At 35.1% G+C, this 21,820-nt stretch overlaps 1 protein-coding gene across 1 annotated transcript in view; it reads right to left on the bottom strand.

Moving 5' to 3' along the window:
• Positions 1–21,820, bottom strand: part of plekhh1 (pleckstrin homology domain containing, family H (with MyTH4 domain) member 1) — a 40,027-nt gene that overhangs the window by 1,604 nt on the left and 16,603 nt on the right. The window contains exons 3-29 of the mRNA XM_042742675.1: positions 21,422–21,484; positions 20,836–20,985; positions 20,672–20,755; positions 20,483–20,564; positions 20,266–20,409; positions 18,559–19,355; positions 17,904–17,982; positions 16,361–16,452; positions 16,072–16,219; positions 15,739–15,875; positions 15,101–15,211; positions 14,908–14,994; positions 13,844–14,002; positions 13,210–13,290; positions 12,861–13,040; positions 10,806–10,917; positions 10,479–10,591; positions 6,648–6,824; positions 6,454–6,551; positions 4,979–5,156; positions 3,739–3,894; positions 3,528–3,625; positions 3,275–3,416; positions 3,061–3,200; positions 1,919–2,048; positions 1,661–1,744; positions 169–315 (exon numbers count right to left, since the gene is read on the bottom strand). Of these exons, the coding sequence (XP_042598609.1) occupies positions 169–315; positions 1,661–1,744; positions 1,919–2,048; positions 3,061–3,200; positions 3,275–3,416; positions 3,528–3,625; positions 3,739–3,894; positions 4,979–5,156; positions 6,454–6,551; positions 6,648–6,824; positions 10,479–10,591; positions 10,806–10,917; positions 12,861–13,040; positions 13,210–13,290; positions 13,844–14,002; positions 14,908–14,994; positions 15,101–15,211; positions 15,739–15,875; positions 16,072–16,219; positions 16,361–16,452; positions 17,904–17,982; positions 18,559–19,355; positions 20,266–20,409; positions 20,483–20,564; positions 20,672–20,755; positions 20,836–20,985; positions 21,422–21,484 (3,969 nt within the window). The remainder of the gene's footprint in view (positions 1–168; positions 316–1,660; positions 1,745–1,918; positions 2,049–3,060; positions 3,201–3,274; positions 3,417–3,527; positions 3,626–3,738; positions 3,895–4,978; positions 5,157–6,453; positions 6,552–6,647; positions 6,825–10,478; positions 10,592–10,805; positions 10,918–12,860; positions 13,041–13,209; positions 13,291–13,843; positions 14,003–14,907; positions 14,995–15,100; positions 15,212–15,738; positions 15,876–16,071; positions 16,220–16,360; positions 16,453–17,903; positions 17,983–18,558; positions 19,356–20,265; positions 20,410–20,482; positions 20,565–20,671; positions 20,756–20,835; positions 20,986–21,421; positions 21,485–21,820) is intronic.

The following is a 21,820-nucleotide window of genomic DNA, read 5'->3' as shown; positions in this document are numbered from 1 at the left end:
AAGCTGTTTTAAGGTTCTGATTTCACCCCCACACACTTCAGATCAGATTTTTAAGATGGGTCATAAAATGTAATGCTAAAAGCACCACATCAGAATTCTGTCTTTACTGGCTTCATTTAGAAATGCGGTTCAAATGTGTTTTACCTTTTGTGACTTAGCAGGTCTTACCTTTGGTCTAGCCATTGCAAATAAAAGTTTATCCACAGTCTTCTTGGCCAAAGCCTGGTCTTTAATCTGGCTGACCACTAGCATGAAATCTTCCTTGCAGCCTCCGAAGGTGATCACTGAATGGTATGGATATGTGACTAACGGGTGCTGAAGAAAAGCAGAGCACACAAATTGAGATATTTACAAAAACAAATATAAACACTTCTGTTTTTTTGCTTGTTTTTTAAATAATTAATACTTTTATTCGCCAAAGATGTGTGTATATATATATATATATATATATATATATATATATATATATATAATTTTTTTTTTTTTTTTTTTTTTTTTCAAATAAATGTTGTTCTTTTGAACTTTCTGTTCATTAACAAATCCTGAAAAATGTATTATGGTTTCCACAAAAATATTAAGTATCTCAACTGTTTCCAACATCATTACCTGGAGAAATGACAATCACATTAATTACACAATAAGAAGGCTACATTTTAAAATCTATCAAAATACAATACAGTTGATACTAATAACAATAAGTCATAATAATACAAATAAATTGTAATAATATATAACAATATTTCTATCTTTTTCTGTATCTTCTTATTTCTGTGAGCTGGTGAGAATAGTGAGTGGATGAAGAAGTTAAAGCAAAAGAGATATAAAAATAGAAAACAGAAAATTACAGAGTCTGCCTGACCCTGTTTATTCATTTTCAAAACAATCAGACCTCTCCAAGTCAGAATACAGCCAACTTGGCAAGATATCAGGACTACAGCTATTCAAACAAGCACACCTGCCAATATAGCCCTCTAAGTGCCAGATAAATATAATATAGTTCTTGAAACCTAGAAAATGGAAGAACTAAACTAAACTAAAATTGAACAGGAGAGTTTAAAGCAGAAATATGAAGCTCATGTTTTTGTTAAACTACTAAATTTTTCACTTGAGGTAGAACTACTTTTCTACATGGATAAACATGTAGTTTATCTGGTAACGATTGGTAATGTGCGATCAATGTTTTAAAAAATGGTGGGGATGTCATGGAACCGTGAAGGCTTTTGAATATTACTTAAGATTCTGATAAAATAATTTGGTCTATATGATGTATTGGTTGAGATCAGTAGCAGAGTATTTGCTTATTTTTATTGTCAAAACAGTATGCTATAACCTTACATTTTCTTGGAATTAGCTCTATGTATTGTACAGGTTTATACATATTTACAGAGGTACTTTACAGTTACATCCTATTCCTTGTTCCTGTTACATTTTCAAAACTGTATTATAGTTTAATATTTGTGGTGCTGCACACTTAACTTCTAGGCTTTCATTAAAAAAGCATGTTTTTTCTTTGTTTTTACAACCTGTGGGAGCCTAAATTATTTTCTGTGGTAATCAACAGTGCACTTAAGAGCTTAAGATGTAAATGACCCGTAATATTCCTTTAATGCAGTCTTACTTTCTGAAATTATATCTAAAGCAAGTATCTGCATTCACTCACCATTGTGTAGTCCAGAACACTCAGCCCATCCTCATTAACAGCCAGCCACACTCGGGTTTGCTCCAGTGAAGAGGGAGGCAATGGCTGTGCACCAACAGAGTGGGAGTAAAAGGAGAAATTCTGTCATGTTTTAACAGCCCTCTTGTGAACATACATCTGAAAATCTTTTTAGGTGGTCAAGGTTGTGTAGAAAATAGCAGTCAGTTTTGTCAGTGGCTAAGGAAACGGTCACCTTATCTACTGTACATCTGATCTTACCTTGGCACTGAACAGCTTGGCCCCAAACAGAGGCCACTTGCGGGCCACGGTCAGGTAGATTCTTACACATTCGGAGGCTGTGCACCCATGAAGGACAGACCACTTAGTGGCCAAACGCTCAGAGAGTTCCCTGTGGGACAAAGTTGTGATTGAATTAACAAAGTAAAGTGTTTGTATAAAGTTCAATCCAGTGATCATTTTAGATTACATGTTCTTTTTAAATAAAGAAAAACAACAGTGAGCATATCATATTACAGTTAATGATATGGTAAGTATAATATGGTAAAATAGGGCATTCTATGGTCAAATATTAGTATAAAACTAAATTATTATATGTTAAAAATTATTCCACAAAGCTGCATTTATATATTAAAATATATTTTTACTAAATTAAATTTTATATAATTAAATGCTAAAGATATATTACAAATGTATACATAATGTACAGTGTTATTATATTTTAATTTGTAAATGGGGCATTATTTGGTCAAACATGAATAAATTATTTCAAAAAGCTGTATTTATATAAATTGAAAATTATACATAATAAATTAAAGATAAATTATTCTAATTATTAATTCATTACAATTTATTATATAATTATTCTAAAATACATACTATTGTATAAAAATTATACATATTTCCTGATTTTTAATTTATGGATTAGTAATTGTTATCTTTGTTTTATTTTATATTTTACTGTACTTTATGATTGTTTTGTACAGCACTTTGGTCAGTGTAAGCTGAATTTAAATGTGCTCTATAAATAAAATTTTCCTACTTTGCATTATTAATAGTAGTATACATAATACTAATTGCATAAAGTTGTCCTAAAATTGAATAAGGCACACAAAAATCGATCAATGATTTTTCAATCAATCATGTCATCCTTTTTTTGAAAATTGAAAATTATTGTGAAATTGTGAAAATTTTTATTTTGTTATATGAGATTATATGATGAGATCTGGTGATACATAATAATTGTGAATGAACATACTGAAACAAAATAAAGTTATATCATATATCATGCATATTCAAAATAAATATATAATAAACTGCTAAAGATTAATTACCACTAATGTAATATAATATAATCATGAAGTGATTATAATGAACACAAAATCAAGTAAATGTGAATTTACCTAAGCTGCTCGATGCTGCATTCCTGCTTGTAGCGTTTAGGGTAAAACCGCTCCAGTACCTGCAGAAGGACCTGTTGGGTCTTTGACTGAGAAGAACCAGTGGGAGACATTGCTGGGCGGTCAAGGTCACCATGCTCGACCTAAAAGATAAATGTGAGTGAGGTGTATTTGTGATCCACCACTTCAAATACACTTGATCCACTTTAACACACACCTGTGCCATCAGCGCAGCCACCTCCAGGCCCAGTTCCTTACTGACAGGGAAGTGCCCTTGTTGTACCTCTTCATTTACTTGATATGCCAGCAGGAGGCGCTCTCGCTCAGTCTCCCCCTTAGCCTGAGCTCGGAAACACAGTCTACAAGGAAGATTGAATACTTTTAAAACCCTAACATTATTAATCTATTAACAAAAAACATTCTTAATACTTAATTTGGATAGATACAAAACCACAGTTTCTCAAACAAACCTGCTTTTATACGTGAGACGGACAATGCGTGTTCCCTCATATTTTCCAGGATGAAGTTCTTTCAGTGCCTGTTCCCACTTTGAGATCACATCACAAATCTGCAGCAGAGGATAAAAAAGCATCCTTTTAATTTTCTTGCAGCATAGAATATATATAGACTAAAATGTTTTTGTACTTGTAAAAGCTCTGATATTTAATGTTCATATTATACTTTATTGCTAGGCTGCAGGCAATGCTCCAGATCTTTTCCAGAGGGGTCGTCAGTGAAGAGCGCAAAGCCTGAAATCTGTGGCTTCCTCATGCCTGCTCTCTGGTTGACTGTGTTCAGGAACTCCTCCACTGTGGTGGAACCATCAAAACCTACAACCTAGAGAGAGATGGAGGAAGGTAAGAGGCAGCAGCATTCTGAAAGCCTGTCCTGCTATAGTAAAACATATCAAAGACACTGTTTACACCTGACATTAGCATCCATCTTTGTGGCCATATCATGAGTAGTCAATGCTGAATTCAGGTGTTTGTTTGTTTGTTTTCTTCTTAACGCCATTCCAGCATCATATACAGGTGTAAATGGGGTCTAAAATCCTGAATGCATCTTAATACCAAGTGTTAACAGGAAAAAAAGTATTTATTGATTGATTTTTTTTTTTTAATGGAACGGTCTATTGAAACTTCACACATAATATTCTTTTTAAAAATGCAATTGTGTTTTTGTTGAGTGTCATATTTCATGCATCAGGCTTTTATGGTTCATATTGTGTGTGATATATAAGAATATTAAGTTTTATTCAGAGGGCCAAAGTGTGCAAAAAAAAAAAAAACATTTTAATTATGGCGCAGTTGTTATTTATATGGCTAAAAAGTTAGATGTAATTCTGATAACTTGTAATGTGAATCAATGTGGTTTTTATAACAGTACAGCAGACTACTTTAATACTACTTTAAAATGCATATAAATATCACTCAATATCTCCCAATAATATGCCTATGTCTTAGCAAGATGATATTAAATGCTTATTTATATGATAAAATATCTGCAGTTTAATTGAGGGGGCAAAACATATATTGCAATGCAATATAATGATGACTGACAGATGCACAAATAAACAAAAGCCTGATCATATTTGATAATTAACATTAACATTTTTTTTTCTAAAAGTTGCTTTAGTCCAGTAAATATTCATCATGAAATATTACTAACAATAAAATTATTCTTAACTTTACTTCATGAAAAGTAGTAAAGATTTCACAACACAAAGACAAGAAAAAAAAAAGACTAAAAAATATAGAGACTGTGATTCAGAGGGCAGAAGGGATGCAGTAGATTGTGTACAACAGGATTATTAGTTATTTATGTTGATAATTTACAGGGCTTAGAAATTTGTGTCTCAAGCATGATACAGTGGGCTTTATAGAGTGCCAGATCAATGGGAACCGAACGTGTTTGTGTATACCTCATAAGTGTTGTTCATGAAGTGAACAGGTATGCTGAAGGGGAGCGAGTGATGGTAGGGGTTTCTCAGCAGAATAGACAGAATTTCCATTCGTGAAGGCTTTGCATCTCTCTCTCCATTCTGTAATGTTCTCTCTACCGAGCGCTGGCAGTACACAGCATACTTCCCCACTTCAGTCCTGTGGGTGTACACACATAAACGGAGGCTTTCAAATTCAATTACATGAGGCATCACTGCAAAAACCCTTATTCATATCGGTATTTAAGTCTTGTTTTGCAGAAAGCACATCAAAACTCCCTATTTTTTTCTTATTATTTTTGTAGCAGCCTTTTTTTAATTTAATTCATTAAGTAAGATATACTGTATATGACATTCTTAAATTATGAGAGGCCAAACACCAGATATTGTAAAAAATAAAATAAAAATAAAATAAAATAAAAACCTTTTTTTGCAAGAAATTAATGAAATTGATTAAAATATGACAGTAACAACTTTGTTACAAAAGATTTCAAATAAATGCTTTTTAAATTAGAATGATTTCTAAAGAACCATTTTAAAATATCTTTTAAGTTTAAAAAAATATTTCACAGTATTACTGTTTTTACTGTGTTTTTGCTGAAAGGAATGCAGCCTCAGTGAGCAGAAAAGACTTCTTTCAAATACATTTAAATGTAAAACATGTGTAATGTAAATGGAATTGTAAACAGTGGTGTATAGTGGTGTATAAATCTGAACATATAGTTATGAATCTGAATGTATAAAAGGTAAATTCTTAAAATATACAGTATTTATAAATAATGAATAAACCAGAACAATATTATAAATGTGACCCTGGACCACAAAACCAGTCATAAGTCGCATGGGTATATTTTGTATATAGCAATAGCTAATAATACATTGTATGGGTCAAAATTATGGATTTTTATTTTATGCCAAAAATCATTAGGATATTAAGTAAATATCATGTTCTATTAAGATATTTTGTAAATTTCCTACCGTAAATATTTCAAAACTTGATTAGTAACATGCATTGCTAAGAATGTCATTTGGACAGTTTTAAAGGCGATTTTCTCAATATTTTGATTTTCTTTTGCACACTCAGATTCCAGATTTTCAAATAGTTCTCAGCCAAATATTGTCATATCCTAACAAGCAGCTTTCAGATGAAGTATAAATCTCAATTTCAAGAAATTGGCCTTTATGGGGTCACAGGGTCACAATTTATGTATTTATAATAAATAAAAATATACAGTTATAATCCTGAATATATAGTTGTAATTTCAAATATCTGTATATAATACTACAACTATTCACAAACTATATATTCAGATTTATTTGTATATATTATAAATTTAAATATATATTTGAGAATTAGTCTGAGACGGAAATGTATTAGACATTGTACTTCATGGAGTGAGTGAGTGTGTGTGTGTGTGTGTGTGTGTGTGTGTGTGAGTGTGTGTGTGGCCAGTGACCTGGGATCAGCATTCCGCTGCAGGTACTGTCTGAGGTACCACAGGAAATGGTGCTGAGGCAGGAAGAGAGCTACACACAATGATAACAGTTGCCAGCACTGAGAAAGAAAAAGAAGAGCAGCGAGATATAGAAACATTAAACACTTCATATGATGATACAGTGTGAAATGTGTGTATACAAATATGACACTGACCTGCGTGAGGGCATAGTTGTGAGGAGTGCGGCAGTTGGTCTGTTTGATCAGCTGACAGTACATCTCATTCTGCAGCTCTGGATGTGTTAGGCACACCTGCAGTGCATTCTGGGCCAGCGAGGTGTGGTAGTCGATGGAGGGAGACTCCACCAGCACATTGATGAACAGCTGACATGACTACCAGGGGGGCAAAATGATAACTTATTTGTATGTGTGTGGGTCAATGACACTACATTTTTCCCTCATTCATTAGTTTATACAAAAATACATAAAAAAAATGCTGTTCATGACAATGCCAGATAACTGGACCTTTTTATGATCACACAAAGTTAGTTCAGGTTGTGAAATGTAATTAGGTGTAACGGCCACCCCAAATATAGTATATATATGGAGAAATAAAATTTAATTTTGATTTATAATTCATTTAATTAATTATACATTTAATTTATAATTTAGTTAAATTTTATAAATTTTGATATGCAAGATGCAAGAAAAATATATTATTTTTTACTTGATAGACACCACATGACATTTAAAGAGCCGTTAAATAGATTTTTATCTTGAAATTGGAATAAAAGCTTTTTAAAACCATATGAGCGGAGAGAGAAAATAGAAATAGAAATATATGGCACTACTATCTGTGATGTGAACAGTACAACCAGCAGATGGCGAACTCCTTACACAGTATGTTAGCGCACACAGCTGGTTCTGTAGCCATAGAGACAGTGCTTGCAACAACACGCTTTATTTCTTATTAACATTCCGTTTCTGTTCGTACAGAAATTCTGACAATGCAAATTAAATCAAGTCAGGATGTAGCTGTCAACCCCCCATTCATTACTTCAGAGTGGGAGGCTTTTTCTTTCAGTATCAAATGACTACCTAAAAAGCCCCTCTGATCTTCAAAGAGCACTGAGGGCTGCGCACGATGCTAGCCCTCGAAGATACGCCATTGAACTGTCAATAGGGCATAATGTCTGCAAACCTCTGGAGAACAGGGCTCTCAATAGAAAACGGGAGCCTGAGGAGAAACTACGGGTAACTGGAATGAGACTATCTCTCCAAACGCTGTCAGCGATCCTCTTTGAACTCAGAATGAAATGTTTAGGCCTGTCCTCAAAAAGAGACATTACAGGGCTAGTGCCATTTCCCACACAAAGTGCTGAGAGCCACTTGTTGAGAAGTCAGTACTAGAAGTAGTGATGCTACTAACTGCATTTCTTGCCGAATGGATAACTGTAACAAACCCTAATTAACTTTATTTTCACATTATTTACATATTTACAAATGGGGCACAATTAAGTGAACATAAGCGCATTCTCCTAGAAAGTCTGTGTTGAAGTTAGGATTGTGATTCATTCTTGTGAATCGTTTGAATCCATATACCAAAAAGCTTCATTCTGATTCATTCCCTGATTTGTTTAGCTACTTTTTTTGCAGTTTACATGGTTAAGTCAGTAGGTGGCATCAAGCAACTATATTTTTGTTATGTCATTAAGTCATTAAATAATTCACTCAACCAAAACAACCTAGTTATTCACAACTGAAGAAATGTATCATCCTGATTTATAAATCTACTATGAGATTTCAGCATCATAAGTGTTTCGCCCAAAAATGACAAAGCAGATCTATTATTTTTCCTCTGTTTTGTGAACTGCTGAGCATGACTTTTATAATATTTAGATATTTATCTAAATACATTATAAGCAGTGTTGGTATTGTTAAGTAACACTAAAAAATTACAGAATGTTTTTGTTAATTAAAATAAAGTTGAAATGAAATATAAAACAAATATTAGATGAAAAAAATAAAGTAAGTTTAAGTTAAAGGAATACTCCACCCTAAAATGACAATTTTGTCATTAATCACTTACCCTCATGTTGTTCCAAATCCGTAAAAGCTTTGTTCATCTTCGGAACACAATTTAAGATATTTTGGATGAAAACTGGGAGGTTTGTAAAATACACTGTCAAGGTCCAGAAAAGTATGAAAAGCATCGTCAGAATAGTCCATCTGCCATCAGTGATTCAACCGTAACGTTATGAAGCGACGAGAATAATTTTTGTATGTGAAGAAAACACATATGGGATATTCTCCAAAATGGTGCTACAGTGATGTGGAGAGACACAGAGGAGACAAATTGTTGAATAAAGTCATTTTTGTTTTCTTTGCACAGAAAAAGTGTTCTCGTCACTTCATTAAATTCAGATTGAACCACTGATGGCAGATGGACTATTCTGACGATGTCTTTCATACTTTTCTGGACCTTGACAGTGTATTTTATTTGGCAGTCTATGGGACAGTCACAAGACTCCCGGTTTTCATCCAAAATATCTTTAATTGTGCTCCGAAAATGAACAAAGCTTTTACGGGTTTGGAACGACATGGGGGCAAGTGATTAATGACAAAATTTTCATTTTGGGGTGGAGTATCCCTTTAACTTGAAAAATAAATAAATAAAAGCTGAACAGAAATATTAACACCCCCCCAAAAAATGACATAAGTACATAACAAAATTACTAAAACTTAAAATGAAATGAAAAACTTAATAAAATAAAAATATATAAATTAAACCTTGCCTAATTCAAGATATTAATAAATACTTTAAATATAATAAACAATACAAACATAACAGATTGTATTAAGTCATTTTATTTGTATCATTGGCCGTTTTTATGCATGCTTAATTCTTACACTGTCTTACTATTCATTAATAATTGTACATTCATGAATAAAATACCTGATTTGCTCACTTCATTTTCAAATTAGTTGGCTTGTTAGTTATTTTGGATTCTTGTTTAGACTAAAAATGAGATGATTTTAAATCTGAACAACACTCAGAATGAACAAGCCATCTCATGTTCAGGTAAGGAGACACTACGTTAATATATTAATATATCATCCAGGCTAATTAATTGTTTAAATAATTTGGTTTAAGGTTGGTAAACAAGGCTGCATATATTTGATCCAAAATACAGTGCAAAAAGTAATATTGTAAAATAGTTTTATAATTTAAAATAACTTTTATTTCTGTGGCAAAGCTGAATTTTACAGCCATAACTCAAGTTTCAGTGTCAAATGATTTTTTAGAAATCATTCTAATATGCTGATTTGATTTCTTATGATCCATTTTGAAAGCAGTTGTGCATATTAATATTTTTATTAATATACTGCCCACATTTACTATTGACCCCGAACTTTTAAACGGTAGTTTATGCCGTGCTCATTTAATTTCATCATGTGCATTCAAATTATACTGCTCATCAACCAGCCTGCTATTTTGTTACCAGCAGCTGTTTCTGCTTCAGTTTAGAGTTGTTGTTTTTCTAAATTGCTAGCCATGATTTAGTTTATGTGTTCCCATTTGACACCGTAATAGAGATCCTAAATGTTATGTGCAAAAAAACCTTCTCTGATTTTATTACGAGTACCGTATCCAAGCACTACTGTTTCGAAAGTGTAGTCTGAACTACTATAAATTATGAGTAGCATGTATCTTGACAGTTTCAAAGCAGCTTCCCCAACATGACTACACTGCAGAGAGGTTTTTTACATCAATCAGAGCCAAATCCGGCTCATTATCTCCTGCGCTATAATGAGCACCAGGCCTCCCATCACAGCCTTTGATCCTGCTGTGGGAGACACAGTAGCTCTCTTACACACAGGGACAGGACGGCACCATCAACCCTCAGGAGAGGAGGACAAGGACAACTTAGAAGTGTTTTGAGAGATGGAGTGACTCTTCAAGGAAGATAAAGACAACAAGAGGACATAAAGACTAGAGCGTTTGTGAATGTGAGAGTAAAAGAAGTCACAGACGAGAGCGTTCACCTTAAAGAGCTTGAGAGCCTCTGTTTGAAGAGCCTCGGAGGGCAGCGTGGTGAGAGGGTACCGCAGACCCTCTTTACTGAAACACAACACTTCACGTTTCCACAGAGCAGAGTCTGCATGCATGAACATACAACAGATTGAAAAACAAATTAAAATGGCACAACAGCTGTTATCAGGCCATAAGTACTGGTCGTAAACACTGTCTGGGGTCTAAATAGAGTCATTCAATCTGTCTGTCTCCATTTAAAACCATCCATCAAGTGACTTGAGAAGCAGTTGTACATGTTGTAGAAGTGTGTGGTTGGTGGATATTAAAAAGTAACTGACCTGGGTCTCCATCCACATCCAGCAGCTTGCCAATCAGCTGCTCGTACTCTGTGCCCACTCTCAAGCTGGCACAACTGCCCACCGCGACGGTCAGGTGGTACAGCCAGGTGTCCTATGAGAAAGACAGCAAAAGACTAGGTTTGAATGCGGATGTATAACTGAGATTAATTTCATTTACCAAAAGGAGTAACACTATTGAACAGCTGAAGTGATGCTGAAAAACATAAGTAATGTGGCTCAGTCATGTTATCAGGGTTCCCACTCTTTCATGAACACCAGATTCAAGGACTTTATAAAGCACCATTTATTTTATATCAAGCACCTATCAAATTCACACCCTAGCATATGTAGCGTCATGAAAGACCTCTTACAGTACTTAACATTTTACTTACACTTAACATTTACATTAAAAATTTATAAATTTATCATAAATTTAGACCATTTTGAGCAGTCGTATTCAAAGGAATTTTGAATTTCTCAAATACTGATAAAAAATACATATTCTTGTATCAAACTCGTTTTTGCTGTAATTCTTGTAAAAGATTAAAATTGGGAAGAATTTCTCAATTTTTTTAAATTAATAAAAAGTGGTTAAATGGCTCTACGCTTGATTTACAGGGAATCACCTCCACGATGTCTTGTGAATGTTCGAAAGGGAACGTCTCCGGTTATTATCATAGAGTCTCCTGAAAGCTAGAAAGGGAACAGCATTTTGAGCAGTGAGTGGATTCTGATTAACGTTGTGTTCAATGAATCAACAGATATGTCTGTGAAACATTACTCACCGCTGCAAAAACACGTTGTAAGTATGTTAGAAACCTTTGAAGCTTCCCTCAGCGCAAACACAAATATGCCAATTGGGTCATTTGCACTGGTGCTCCTAAACATTTTTTTATAGTCGCACACAGTAGTTTTTAGTCGCAAATGCACTGCTTCTTCATAGGTTCATGAGGGCTGCGATTTTATCTTGCGCTACCCCATCTCCACCCCAATCATTAGCGCTGTTTTGTTTTGCCTTTGACAGCGCATATAGGAACCACTCTACTAAACTAAATTTATTTCAAAATTTATTTCAAGCACTTTCAAGGACCTATATTTGCTTTCAAGTACTTTTCAGGCCTTGGATCCATGTGTCTGAAGCGTGGGAACCCTGTGTTATTGTTAAACTATTAAAGTCATTTTTGTTAATTGAAATAAATTTGAAATAATATATTATATGTTATATGATATTAGATGAAAAATCAGAAATCCTGTTTGGCAACTAATTGATATTAAGTATAAAAAGTACTACTAAAATGACTGAAACTTAAATTAAAAAATTAAAAAGGAAAGCTAAATAAAAATTATTTAAAACAAATGTCAAAAAGCCCATAAAATTACTAAAACTAAAATTATATAAAAAAAGCTAACTCAAAATATAAAATAAATACTATAGTATAACATTAGTATTAAAAATTATAAAATAGTATACTATACTAAAAAATAGTATAAAAATACCAGTAAAAGAACTGATGTACCAATTTCAGAAACATGCATTTTTTCCCCAAAGAGTAGCAGAGTAGTATTAGAATTTAGAAATGTAGTCAATCAGTTCATTTAGATGTTTCCTTTGAGTCACAGACTACTGTGCAAACTAAGCTAAATGCTGTTTCTGTTCATCAAATAATCCTGAAAGGTCATTTAAACAGTAATAAAATTTCACAATATTATTGTTTTTAATGTATCTTTGATCACATAAAAATTGCCCTGGTAAGCATAAGAGACTTCTTTCAAAAACATTGCAAAATCCTACCAACCCCAAACTTTTGAAAGCTATATAACTGTATATTTCTGGTTTTATTGATGTAATTTTGTTGACAAGCTGACTTGTTTTAATATTAATGCTGTCATCATAGCAAAGTGTTGTGCTTAACAACACTAATAATCACATACCTTCATGGAGAATGGATTTGCATATGAATAAAGTATTTTACATATTGTATTATAATAAACAAAAAGCAGCATTTAAGTACATGCTAGGCAAAATTCAGATTGTGTTTGTGGTGTAAGTGGTACCTTTTCTTGTTTAGTGCCGACAAGCAGGTAGGTGGGGCTTTGCTCTTTGGGATGAACCACTAAAGTGAAGTGAGAGGAGAGGAAGCCCCGCCCACCTGCTTCATAATCCTCATCAGAGTCACATGACCTGTCCACTTCTTCCACCCGTGCTTCCCTAACACGTAGCTGACCCAGTGGGAACTGCCACAAACACATATTTGATCTCAGCACAATAGCATCTTAAGCAAAAATTAATTTACAAAGTACCTAAATATATAGCCTACTTTTAATTTTTAACATTTAAAATACACACATGAACTTTCATGGAAACTAAAATCACTTTGAATTGAATGAAGCTAAATATATCCACCTTGTCATCCTGGTTTCGGTAGTAGTAGAAGACTTTCCCAATCAAAGCACACCACACAAGCTTTGAATGACCATGTTTCACCTGTAGAAAAATAAAGACATCGTCAAAAATATGGAGAGAAATATGATGCAAAACAGGATCTTAATACCAGATGTAAACAGGCTCAATATATTAAATATGTGGTTTATATTGCTTGCAGTTTATTCGTCAAACTGAAATGTATAGTCAAATCAAATGCATTCAAACAGACAAATCATGCCATTATAAACATACCCATTTGACACCGGCTAACGTCACAAGCTAATACCTATTCAAGAGTATTAGCTATTTAGTCACCCTCATGTCGTTCCAAACCTGTATGAGTTTCTTTCTTATGTTGAACATAGAAGATATTTTGAAGAATGCTGGTAATCAAACAGTTGTTGGTCCCCATTGACTTCCATAGTATTTCTTTCCCTACACTGGAAGTCAATGGGGACCAACAACTGTTTGGTTCTTCAAAATATCTTCTTTTGTGTTCAGCATATGAAAGAAACTGATACAGGTTTGGAATGACGTGAGGATGAGTAAATGATGTCAAACTTTTCATTTTTGGGTAAACTATTGCTTTAATAACACTCCTGTGGGCTCTTACCTTAGTTAGCCAGCCTCGCACCGTGGGCTTAGCTTCTTTATCCATGGAAATTGGTCCACTGGCTTGGACCTTGAGAACATTTTGGAGAACTCTGATCCAGTCCTCCAGGATATTTGGTGAGTCTGCAGCCAAGTAAAAGGTCTTCTTCTCTGTAATTAACTAGAAACAACATGCAAATGAGAAAAACATGGACAGAGATTTAAGTCAACAAAACTGGGTAATCATTCAATGACTATAATGGCACTGGTATTACAAATTCTGTCTGATTCCGATAAGCAGGTAAATATTTTAATTTAATTGCTGATGATAACCGACAAATGCAGATATTAAAATTTAAATGTTAAGATAAATATTTGGTCTACATGAATAAAAAATAAAACAAAAAAATCAATTAAATAAATAAGTAACTGATATATTGTACTACATGCACATAAATAGGACTCTTAATAGACTAAAATTCAAAATAATTTCTACCATTATGCACTATCCAGTAGAATTAATGGAAGGATTTTCTGGACTAATTGCAAATTGTATTTTCAGTTGCGTTTTTAATATGTGTACCCATAAATTGTGACATAATCCAAATGCAATTGCAAATCTTGCATTACCGTTTGCATTTTCGCTTTCGCAAATGCACAGTGATTGCCAAATTTCAAATGAAAAAGCCATTTGGAACTGTATTTCCCATGTCTTACGAGTTATGAGCCTGAAAATTTGGCTTTATGAGTGAAGATTTTAAATCATCTCGACCATGATGGAATGTATTGCAGGATTACTTCCAAGTCATGTGGTAACAGTAAAACACGTCCAGATGATCTACAATAAATACTGCAAGATATTTTATGATTATGATATTCAGTTCCTCCCAAATTGTGATTACACTGATTCAAGTGGAAATTATACATAATTCTCCGTTGTTATTATTATTATTACTCCTTTGAAAACCCAATAATAACACCAGCTGCACATCCCCTCATGCGACACCCATATCAGGCTGTTTCTGAAAGCCTCAGGCTGACAGATGTGTTAAAGGCTGTTTAGGTGTATCAGTGTGTTTCTCTCACCTGGAATGTCTGAGCTCCCTCTCCGCGGGCTATATGACACGAAGAGTTCAGCTCCATTTGGCCCTGAGGTTTCCGGATCACGTCACTCTGAGAGCAGAACAAAGGCAGATATCATCAGTAGTGTAACTCTAAACTTCCTTCCCTCACACCGTCTCTCAAATAACGCCGCAGAGTTTTGGAAAAGCCTACTCACCGGCGACTTATAGTACAAGATCTCCCCGTTCCTCAGAATGAACCAGCGCCTCTTCCAAGCTTTCACCTTACTGCCCATTTTCAGCAAGTATCCTGTCTTCTCTAGAGACTCCTATATTGAAAAGCACATACAAAGCTGTTAAACATGGACAATCTGTCTTACGTCTAACTCTATGGATAGGATTAAGGTGAATGGGACTGCTAACTGATAGCTTTCTCCAGTATTACAGACCTCCTTGGAACAATACTAAAATGTAAGGATAGGCTGAATAATAGTTACAAATATCATCTGAAGAACCTCTGTACAAATAAAAAAATATGCATTCTCGCTAATAACAAACCATTAACAATGACTTTTGCCTCTATAAACTCCTAATTTGCTGGTTATTAATAGTTAGGAAGGTATTTAAGGTGAGGTATTGGGTAGGATTAGGGATGTAGAATATGTGATTTATAAGTACAAATAAACAGCCAATATGTTAATAAAAGGCATGCTAATGTGAGAATCATGATCATGTCATGTGACACTGAAGACTGGAGTAATAGCTGAAACATCTTACAGGCTCTAGATTTTTGGATGGTAATGTAGATTAGAAGACAGATATTGAGGCGGCTCAAATGTGGAGCTCAGAAACGTACCGGTCCGACACTCTCGCATGAGTAGGACGAGGTACGTTGCACCTTGTGCTCAGGCTCTGAGCAGTCACTGTCCAGTGAGTACGCATCCGGAGGAATGGCATAGTCACTCTCTGAACTGATGGAGGATATAGACACACCTGTGGGACAAAAGACATGTCCAAGATGTTCAAACATGTCCAAGAGATGAAGCTGGATCCTTGAGTATCTCGAGTAAGTTTTTTTTTTTAACAAAATTTACACACTTTTATTATTACAAAACAGTTAAATAAACTAGTTTATTACATATAAAGATTTTGAAAGCCCAAGAGTGTATTATTTGACAGATTTCCTCACCTCTTTTGACAGCGCGTGGGCTGCCTGGGGTACTGCCCTTCTTATCTGGCACCAGTGTGGATGTGTGCAGGCTGGCCAATGAGCTGCTGTCGTCTTCTGAACCTGAGTCATCATCAGGGAGAGGGACGCTGCTGATCTGAGTTGCTTTCTGAAAGAGCAGAGGCACATTGTGGGAAGGATGAGAAATACACTACATTTAGAATAATTTTAAAGATTTCCCACAGTCCTTGTTATGTCACATTTGTAAGCTTAGAATTAGTTAAGTCTCGTACTAATGATGTAGTCTTACCCCTTTAAGTGTGGAGTACACAGGCACACTGATGTTCTTATAAATGAGGTGGGTGAAGGGGCCAGTTGTTGAGTGCTGAGGTTGGGTGGATACTGGAGAAACAACCGAACAACACATGGGCACTTGCATAAAGTCTGCAGAGTTGTAAAAATTCATAGGGCCTGGGTGGGCACTTCAATATAATTTCATAAGGCCTTTCCATTTATAGACATCAGCGAAATAGCCAAATATGGCATTCGTACATTTAATTAGCTTTTTTTTTATTTTATTCAATTAAATTTAGTTTTTTATATCAGGGAAACTGCTACATTAACAACATTTACTTGATCAAAAATACAGAAAATCAGAAATCATTCTGATGTGCTGATTTAGTGCTCAAGAAATGTCTTATTAACAATGTTGAAAACAAGGCTGAACAGCATTAATTTGAAACAGAAATATTTTGTTACATGATAAAATGTATTTATTTAATATCACTTTTGATTACATTAATGCATCCTGGTTGTATTCATCTCAATCATGTAATTTTCTTGTTTATAATTACTGAAGGATCATTCAGTAAAGATTAAACTCACAAAAGCATGTTTTTTTTATAAGCCGAGCAAGACTAGAAAATTTATAATTTTTTTAAGCCTGAAAATTCCAATTTTATAATTCCCTAATATTTCCAGGTTTTCCATGACTATAGCAACCCTTTATAATTCTAACAAGTTAAGAACCAAAAAATCTGGACATTTAAATAACTCTATATGGCCATGTACATACTGTAGCTAAATGTGTGTCACTTTTATTCAGTTTCTTTATTAATTCACTGGCAAATGGTGACAGCTGTCTCTCTCCACCATAGTTGCTCCCATCAGCCCTTCTCTGTTTACGTGCAACCCATGCATTATGGTCCAGAGAGGGCATGCAGTTTTAAAAGCAGCAGTTTAAACAAAACACAGTGCCTGTCAATGATGGTTAGGTAAAAATTTCCGGTCGCTAATATTACTTTGCTCCGAAACAGCATCTGTGGTTGAAGTGACCCGGTTTAGACTTCTACACAGGATCTGCAACCTAAAATCAACTTTTCAGCAGACCGCTCGATGTTCAGTGGTAACAGCGTGCAAGAGTTAAATGTGGCCGTCACTTCCAAAACGTTGTAGTAAGTTTGTATCAAAGTAAATATATGATCAGACTTGTGTCTCACTGCAGCACAGAGCACAGTTTTTGTAAGATGAGGTGGAGAGAGGTAAAATACTCGCTGAGATAATTACATAGCGCTTTTATCCTTTCATCACAGCTGATTGAAAAGCAGGGTTTCCATTCTCACCCTCTACTCACAGACCCAGTCGTCCTCTAAAAGCCTCTTAGAAGCTTGAATGAATGGAGATCACACCTGCACAGGTGTGTTCCCCTTAGGTGAGAGGAAGTGACATCAAACAAGTCCTGACTTCTAATTGACAGATCCAAGAGCATCTGTTCATATGGCATTATAACAGCAAGTTGCTCTTGACAGACATAAACTGAGTGATCTGTGATTGTTACTGTTTGGTTGACTGACCTCTCCCAATAGTCTTAGCTCCAAGACAGGCCTCTGAGACTCTCATTCCTGATTTAGCTACCGCATAGATCCGGCTCTCCTGAAAAACACACCAAGTAACATGAAAACAGTGATATAGATTTATCATATAAAATTGGCTGCTATAGTGCTAGGGTGATGTGGGTGGTTGCCAGGGTGTTGCGATGTGGTCACTAATTTTTTTTTTTTTTTTTTTTTTTTACAGTATGGTAAATTCACCTCAAGCCTTCTGAAAACTTGCACTACCTGCTTAGTATCTACAAATTAGTTTAGAACTAACACTTACTTAATGGTAGTTAATTTGACTTAATTGCACCATTAATTCATAAACTAATCAGGAAATAGTTATCTATTATATTAATTATATTCATCACACCTATTATAGTTGTATAAGAAATTCCCCTCAAAAGTTTGGGATCGGTAATTAAAAAAAAAATATATATATTTTTTTTTTGGTGCATTATTTTGTTGTTATATTTTAACTAAGTTTAATCACTTTAAAAATGTAGAAATGCACCAGGTGCTCATTTACATTACAAGCAGTGCTTGTACCAACTTGCTAACTTGTAATAGCAGATCTGTCCTCAACAAGCCACACAATTTGAGCTCCAAGCCATAGTATTCTTTCCTGTCTTACCCAAGAAGGAAATCGGTGCAGAGGTGGTGTAGGTGGTTTAAGAGCTTCTGGGTCCATCATTTCAAACTCCTTGGCCAAGCCCTCAAATAAGGCTCCATCAGTGGGCTGGACTTCCATCTCTGACCCTTCCACCACACCCTCCATGCTTTCTGGAGGCCCTTCATCAATGTCTGTCTCCTCTAGCCCATGTGTGGAAACTGTCCCGGGGACCAGACTGTGGCAGGAGGGAGAGGTGCAGTTTCCGATATCAATACTGACGTTGACCTGATGGAGTCGCTCCATGCCGGGTTGCGGCTGACTGTGGTGTTTCTTCACAAGCTGGATGCTGTCACGGGGGGTTAGAGGGGTGCGAACTTTGGGCAGAGTCATGCTGGTGCCCAAGGGTAAAGCCAGAGGGAAGGGGCATAACAGAGGCAGGCATACTAATGGGGGTGAGAGGGACACAGGAGGAGGGCTTTTAGGAGTGGGGGAAGGTGTGTCGAAGCCACCCCGACCAGGAGTCTCATACGCTGAGGAGGATGAGGAAGAGGATGAGGAAGATGAGCGAAGACGCTGGGAACGAAATTTGCTGTTGAGTTCGTCAGAAGAGTGATCTCTGTCTGAGGCTCCTCCCAATGCTCTCTCACGTGCCACTCCAAAAGAAGGCTCCGCCCCCTCTGCACTCTCTTTTATTGAGATTGTGTTGTCAACACCATCTTGACTAGACTTATGAGAGTCTCCTTTGTCTTGTAATGCGGGAAGTAAAGATGCACTATGAAAAGCGGAATCGCAACCCTCCGTGATTTTCCTTTTGCTATCTGCAATTTGCAACAGACATAAACACATATTCAGTTAAAAATTTATATGAAAGCTGAAACATTCAAAAAGTGCAACGTGGACCATTTAAAAACTTAAAATAATAGAAATAATTTTGATTAATAATTTACAGTTTTTTTTACATTTTTAAATTATGTAATATTTTATTATTATTATTTTTTTTTTTTTTAATTATTTAATATTTTTATTATTATGTTTTAGTGATCCCCGAAATTTCCCAAAAAGTGCAACATGGACCATTTAAAAGCTCAAAATAATTATATTAATTATTTAAAAATATATATATATATATTTAATATTTTATGATTATATGTTTTAGTGACCCCCTGAAATTAAGGCAACTGAAAATATTAGGCCGAAATAGAAAAGGCATTTTTGGTTTTGGATAAAATAATTTTGACAGGCCAAAACCATTGACACTTATAATTAATAATATGCTTAATTGAAAAGTGGTGTTTAATAAGCATACAATAAACTACAACAGGTAAACATGTCAGCAGTGTGGACGCACTTCACAATAACCAAAAATGATACTACAGTAGAAATGTGTCAAATCTGTTCAGCAAAAATATCTTTGATCTTGTGATGTATCATTTATATGTTTTGTTAATTCTAATTATATTTAAGAATTATTTTGATAAAATCTTGATGTACCATGTGAATACTCTAACAACACAGCTGATAATTTTATGGAATTTATGCCATAATGCCATGGCATTGTTGCTAAACCTGAGTACAATAAATATAAATCAAAACAGAAACAGGGGTTGTTTTTACAAATAAATCTTAAGTAGTTTTTAAAATCAATAAAGTGTAAAATTTGTAACATTTTTTAATTTTTTAATTTTTATGTATGTTCCATGAGTAAACCTGAAAAAAATGACGATGTACCTGTAGAGTTGGCTATGCGAGATCCTGTCAATCTCCAACCCTCCTCCTGGGCAGGCGGTGTCCCGGGGCAGCTGGGAGGGTGGAGTGGGCTGGAGGGGACCAGATGGGCATCCACCGCTGGAGACATGGGCCTCTCGAGAAGAGCTGACAAAAACACAGTAAGATATATACAAACAAATGGTAAAAGGAAAGAAAACAGGAAAGAAACTATGGTTACTCTGAAGCTTGTCTTGCAGTATGAGGATCTGCTCGGCCTGCTTCAGGTTTGCCTTCTTCAACTGCTGGTTCTCTGTTTCCATCTACAAGACACAAAAAGAAGAGAAAGATAAATGGCATGCTCTGTTTCATCAAATGCTTTTTTTTTTTTTTTTTTTTTTATCCACAGGACTTCCATGTTTCAACTCACCTCTCGTAACTTAAATGTGACCCAGTCTTTGATTTTGGCAGCTTTTTCTTCAATTATCTTTGCCTCTTGTGCTCGAACTAAATTCTGCAGATAAAGGGGGCAGTTTTGAGAGTTTAATGAACACACATGGCCATCTCTTCCTCTCTGTGAGGTCTTTTCTTTACCTGCTTCTCCAGCTGTCCTTCGAGTCTCTTTATGATCATGTCTTTCTCCTGAATTTGACTGTTCAATTCTTGATAACGCCTGAACAACGAGTTTTCCGATTCACTGGGCTGCACATTTGCAGACTTCAGTTTCTCCTCCATAATGTGGACCTACAATGGCAATCTTGGTTAAATCCTCAAGATAAATGTGGTTTTTATGATTGTAATTTTCAGGGAAGAGTTGCCATTTATGCTCCCATGACTTACTATTTTATAATTTTTTAAATGCATTCTACAATTTGAAGCAAAAATAGAAAAATATTGACCTTAAATAAAATGGTGTGGTAATATTTGCTAGCTAAGGCTATTATTATACATTTAACACTGTAACTTCAACAGGAACAAATTATGAAAGTAACAGTGTTAAAAAAATAGCCAATGTGGGATTTATTACAAGACACACTGCAGCTGAATGAGTTATATGTTGTTAATAAATTATCAATGAAAATTCTGGAAAATAGGATAGCTACTACTTCCAGAGAATTATCCAAATACAGTAAATTATGGAAAATAAACAAAAGGAGGGATAGTGGTACAACAGCCATACCTGTTTTTCAGCGTTCTCTGCCCGCTGGTCGGCCTCAATCACTCTCTGTTCCAACTCCTGCATCTATACAAATAAAAAAACAGAGATATTCATGGATTATTCTTTTTAGGCTAGGATGTGTGTGTGTGAGATGGTTATATAAACTATGAATGTATGATAAACTATAAGAATAATCTACTGTATATCTGATTTAGAGTGGCGTTATCTGTCATGCTTAAATGATTTTGATCATAATCTGGCACTAAATACTGAGGGCATGTTGTACTGGTGCGGGTTTGGGCACGCTCATGCCACAATCCACTGCGGTTATCAACAAGACCACCATGATGGCCTGACAGCCTCTCAGGGAAAAGGTTAGGGCACATCCTAGTAAACAAGCCTAGTAAACAAGTTGGGAGT

This window comes from Cyprinus carpio, chromosome B17 (genome assembly GCF_018340385.1).
Source record: "Cyprinus carpio isolate SPL01 chromosome B17, ASM1834038v1, whole genome shotgun sequence".
Classification (NCBI taxonomy): domain Eukaryota; kingdom Metazoa; phylum Chordata; class Actinopteri; order Cypriniformes; family Cyprinidae; genus Cyprinus; species Cyprinus carpio.
Note: the sequence above shows the minus strand (reverse complement) of the source record. Positions and strands in the feature narration are given on the sequence as shown.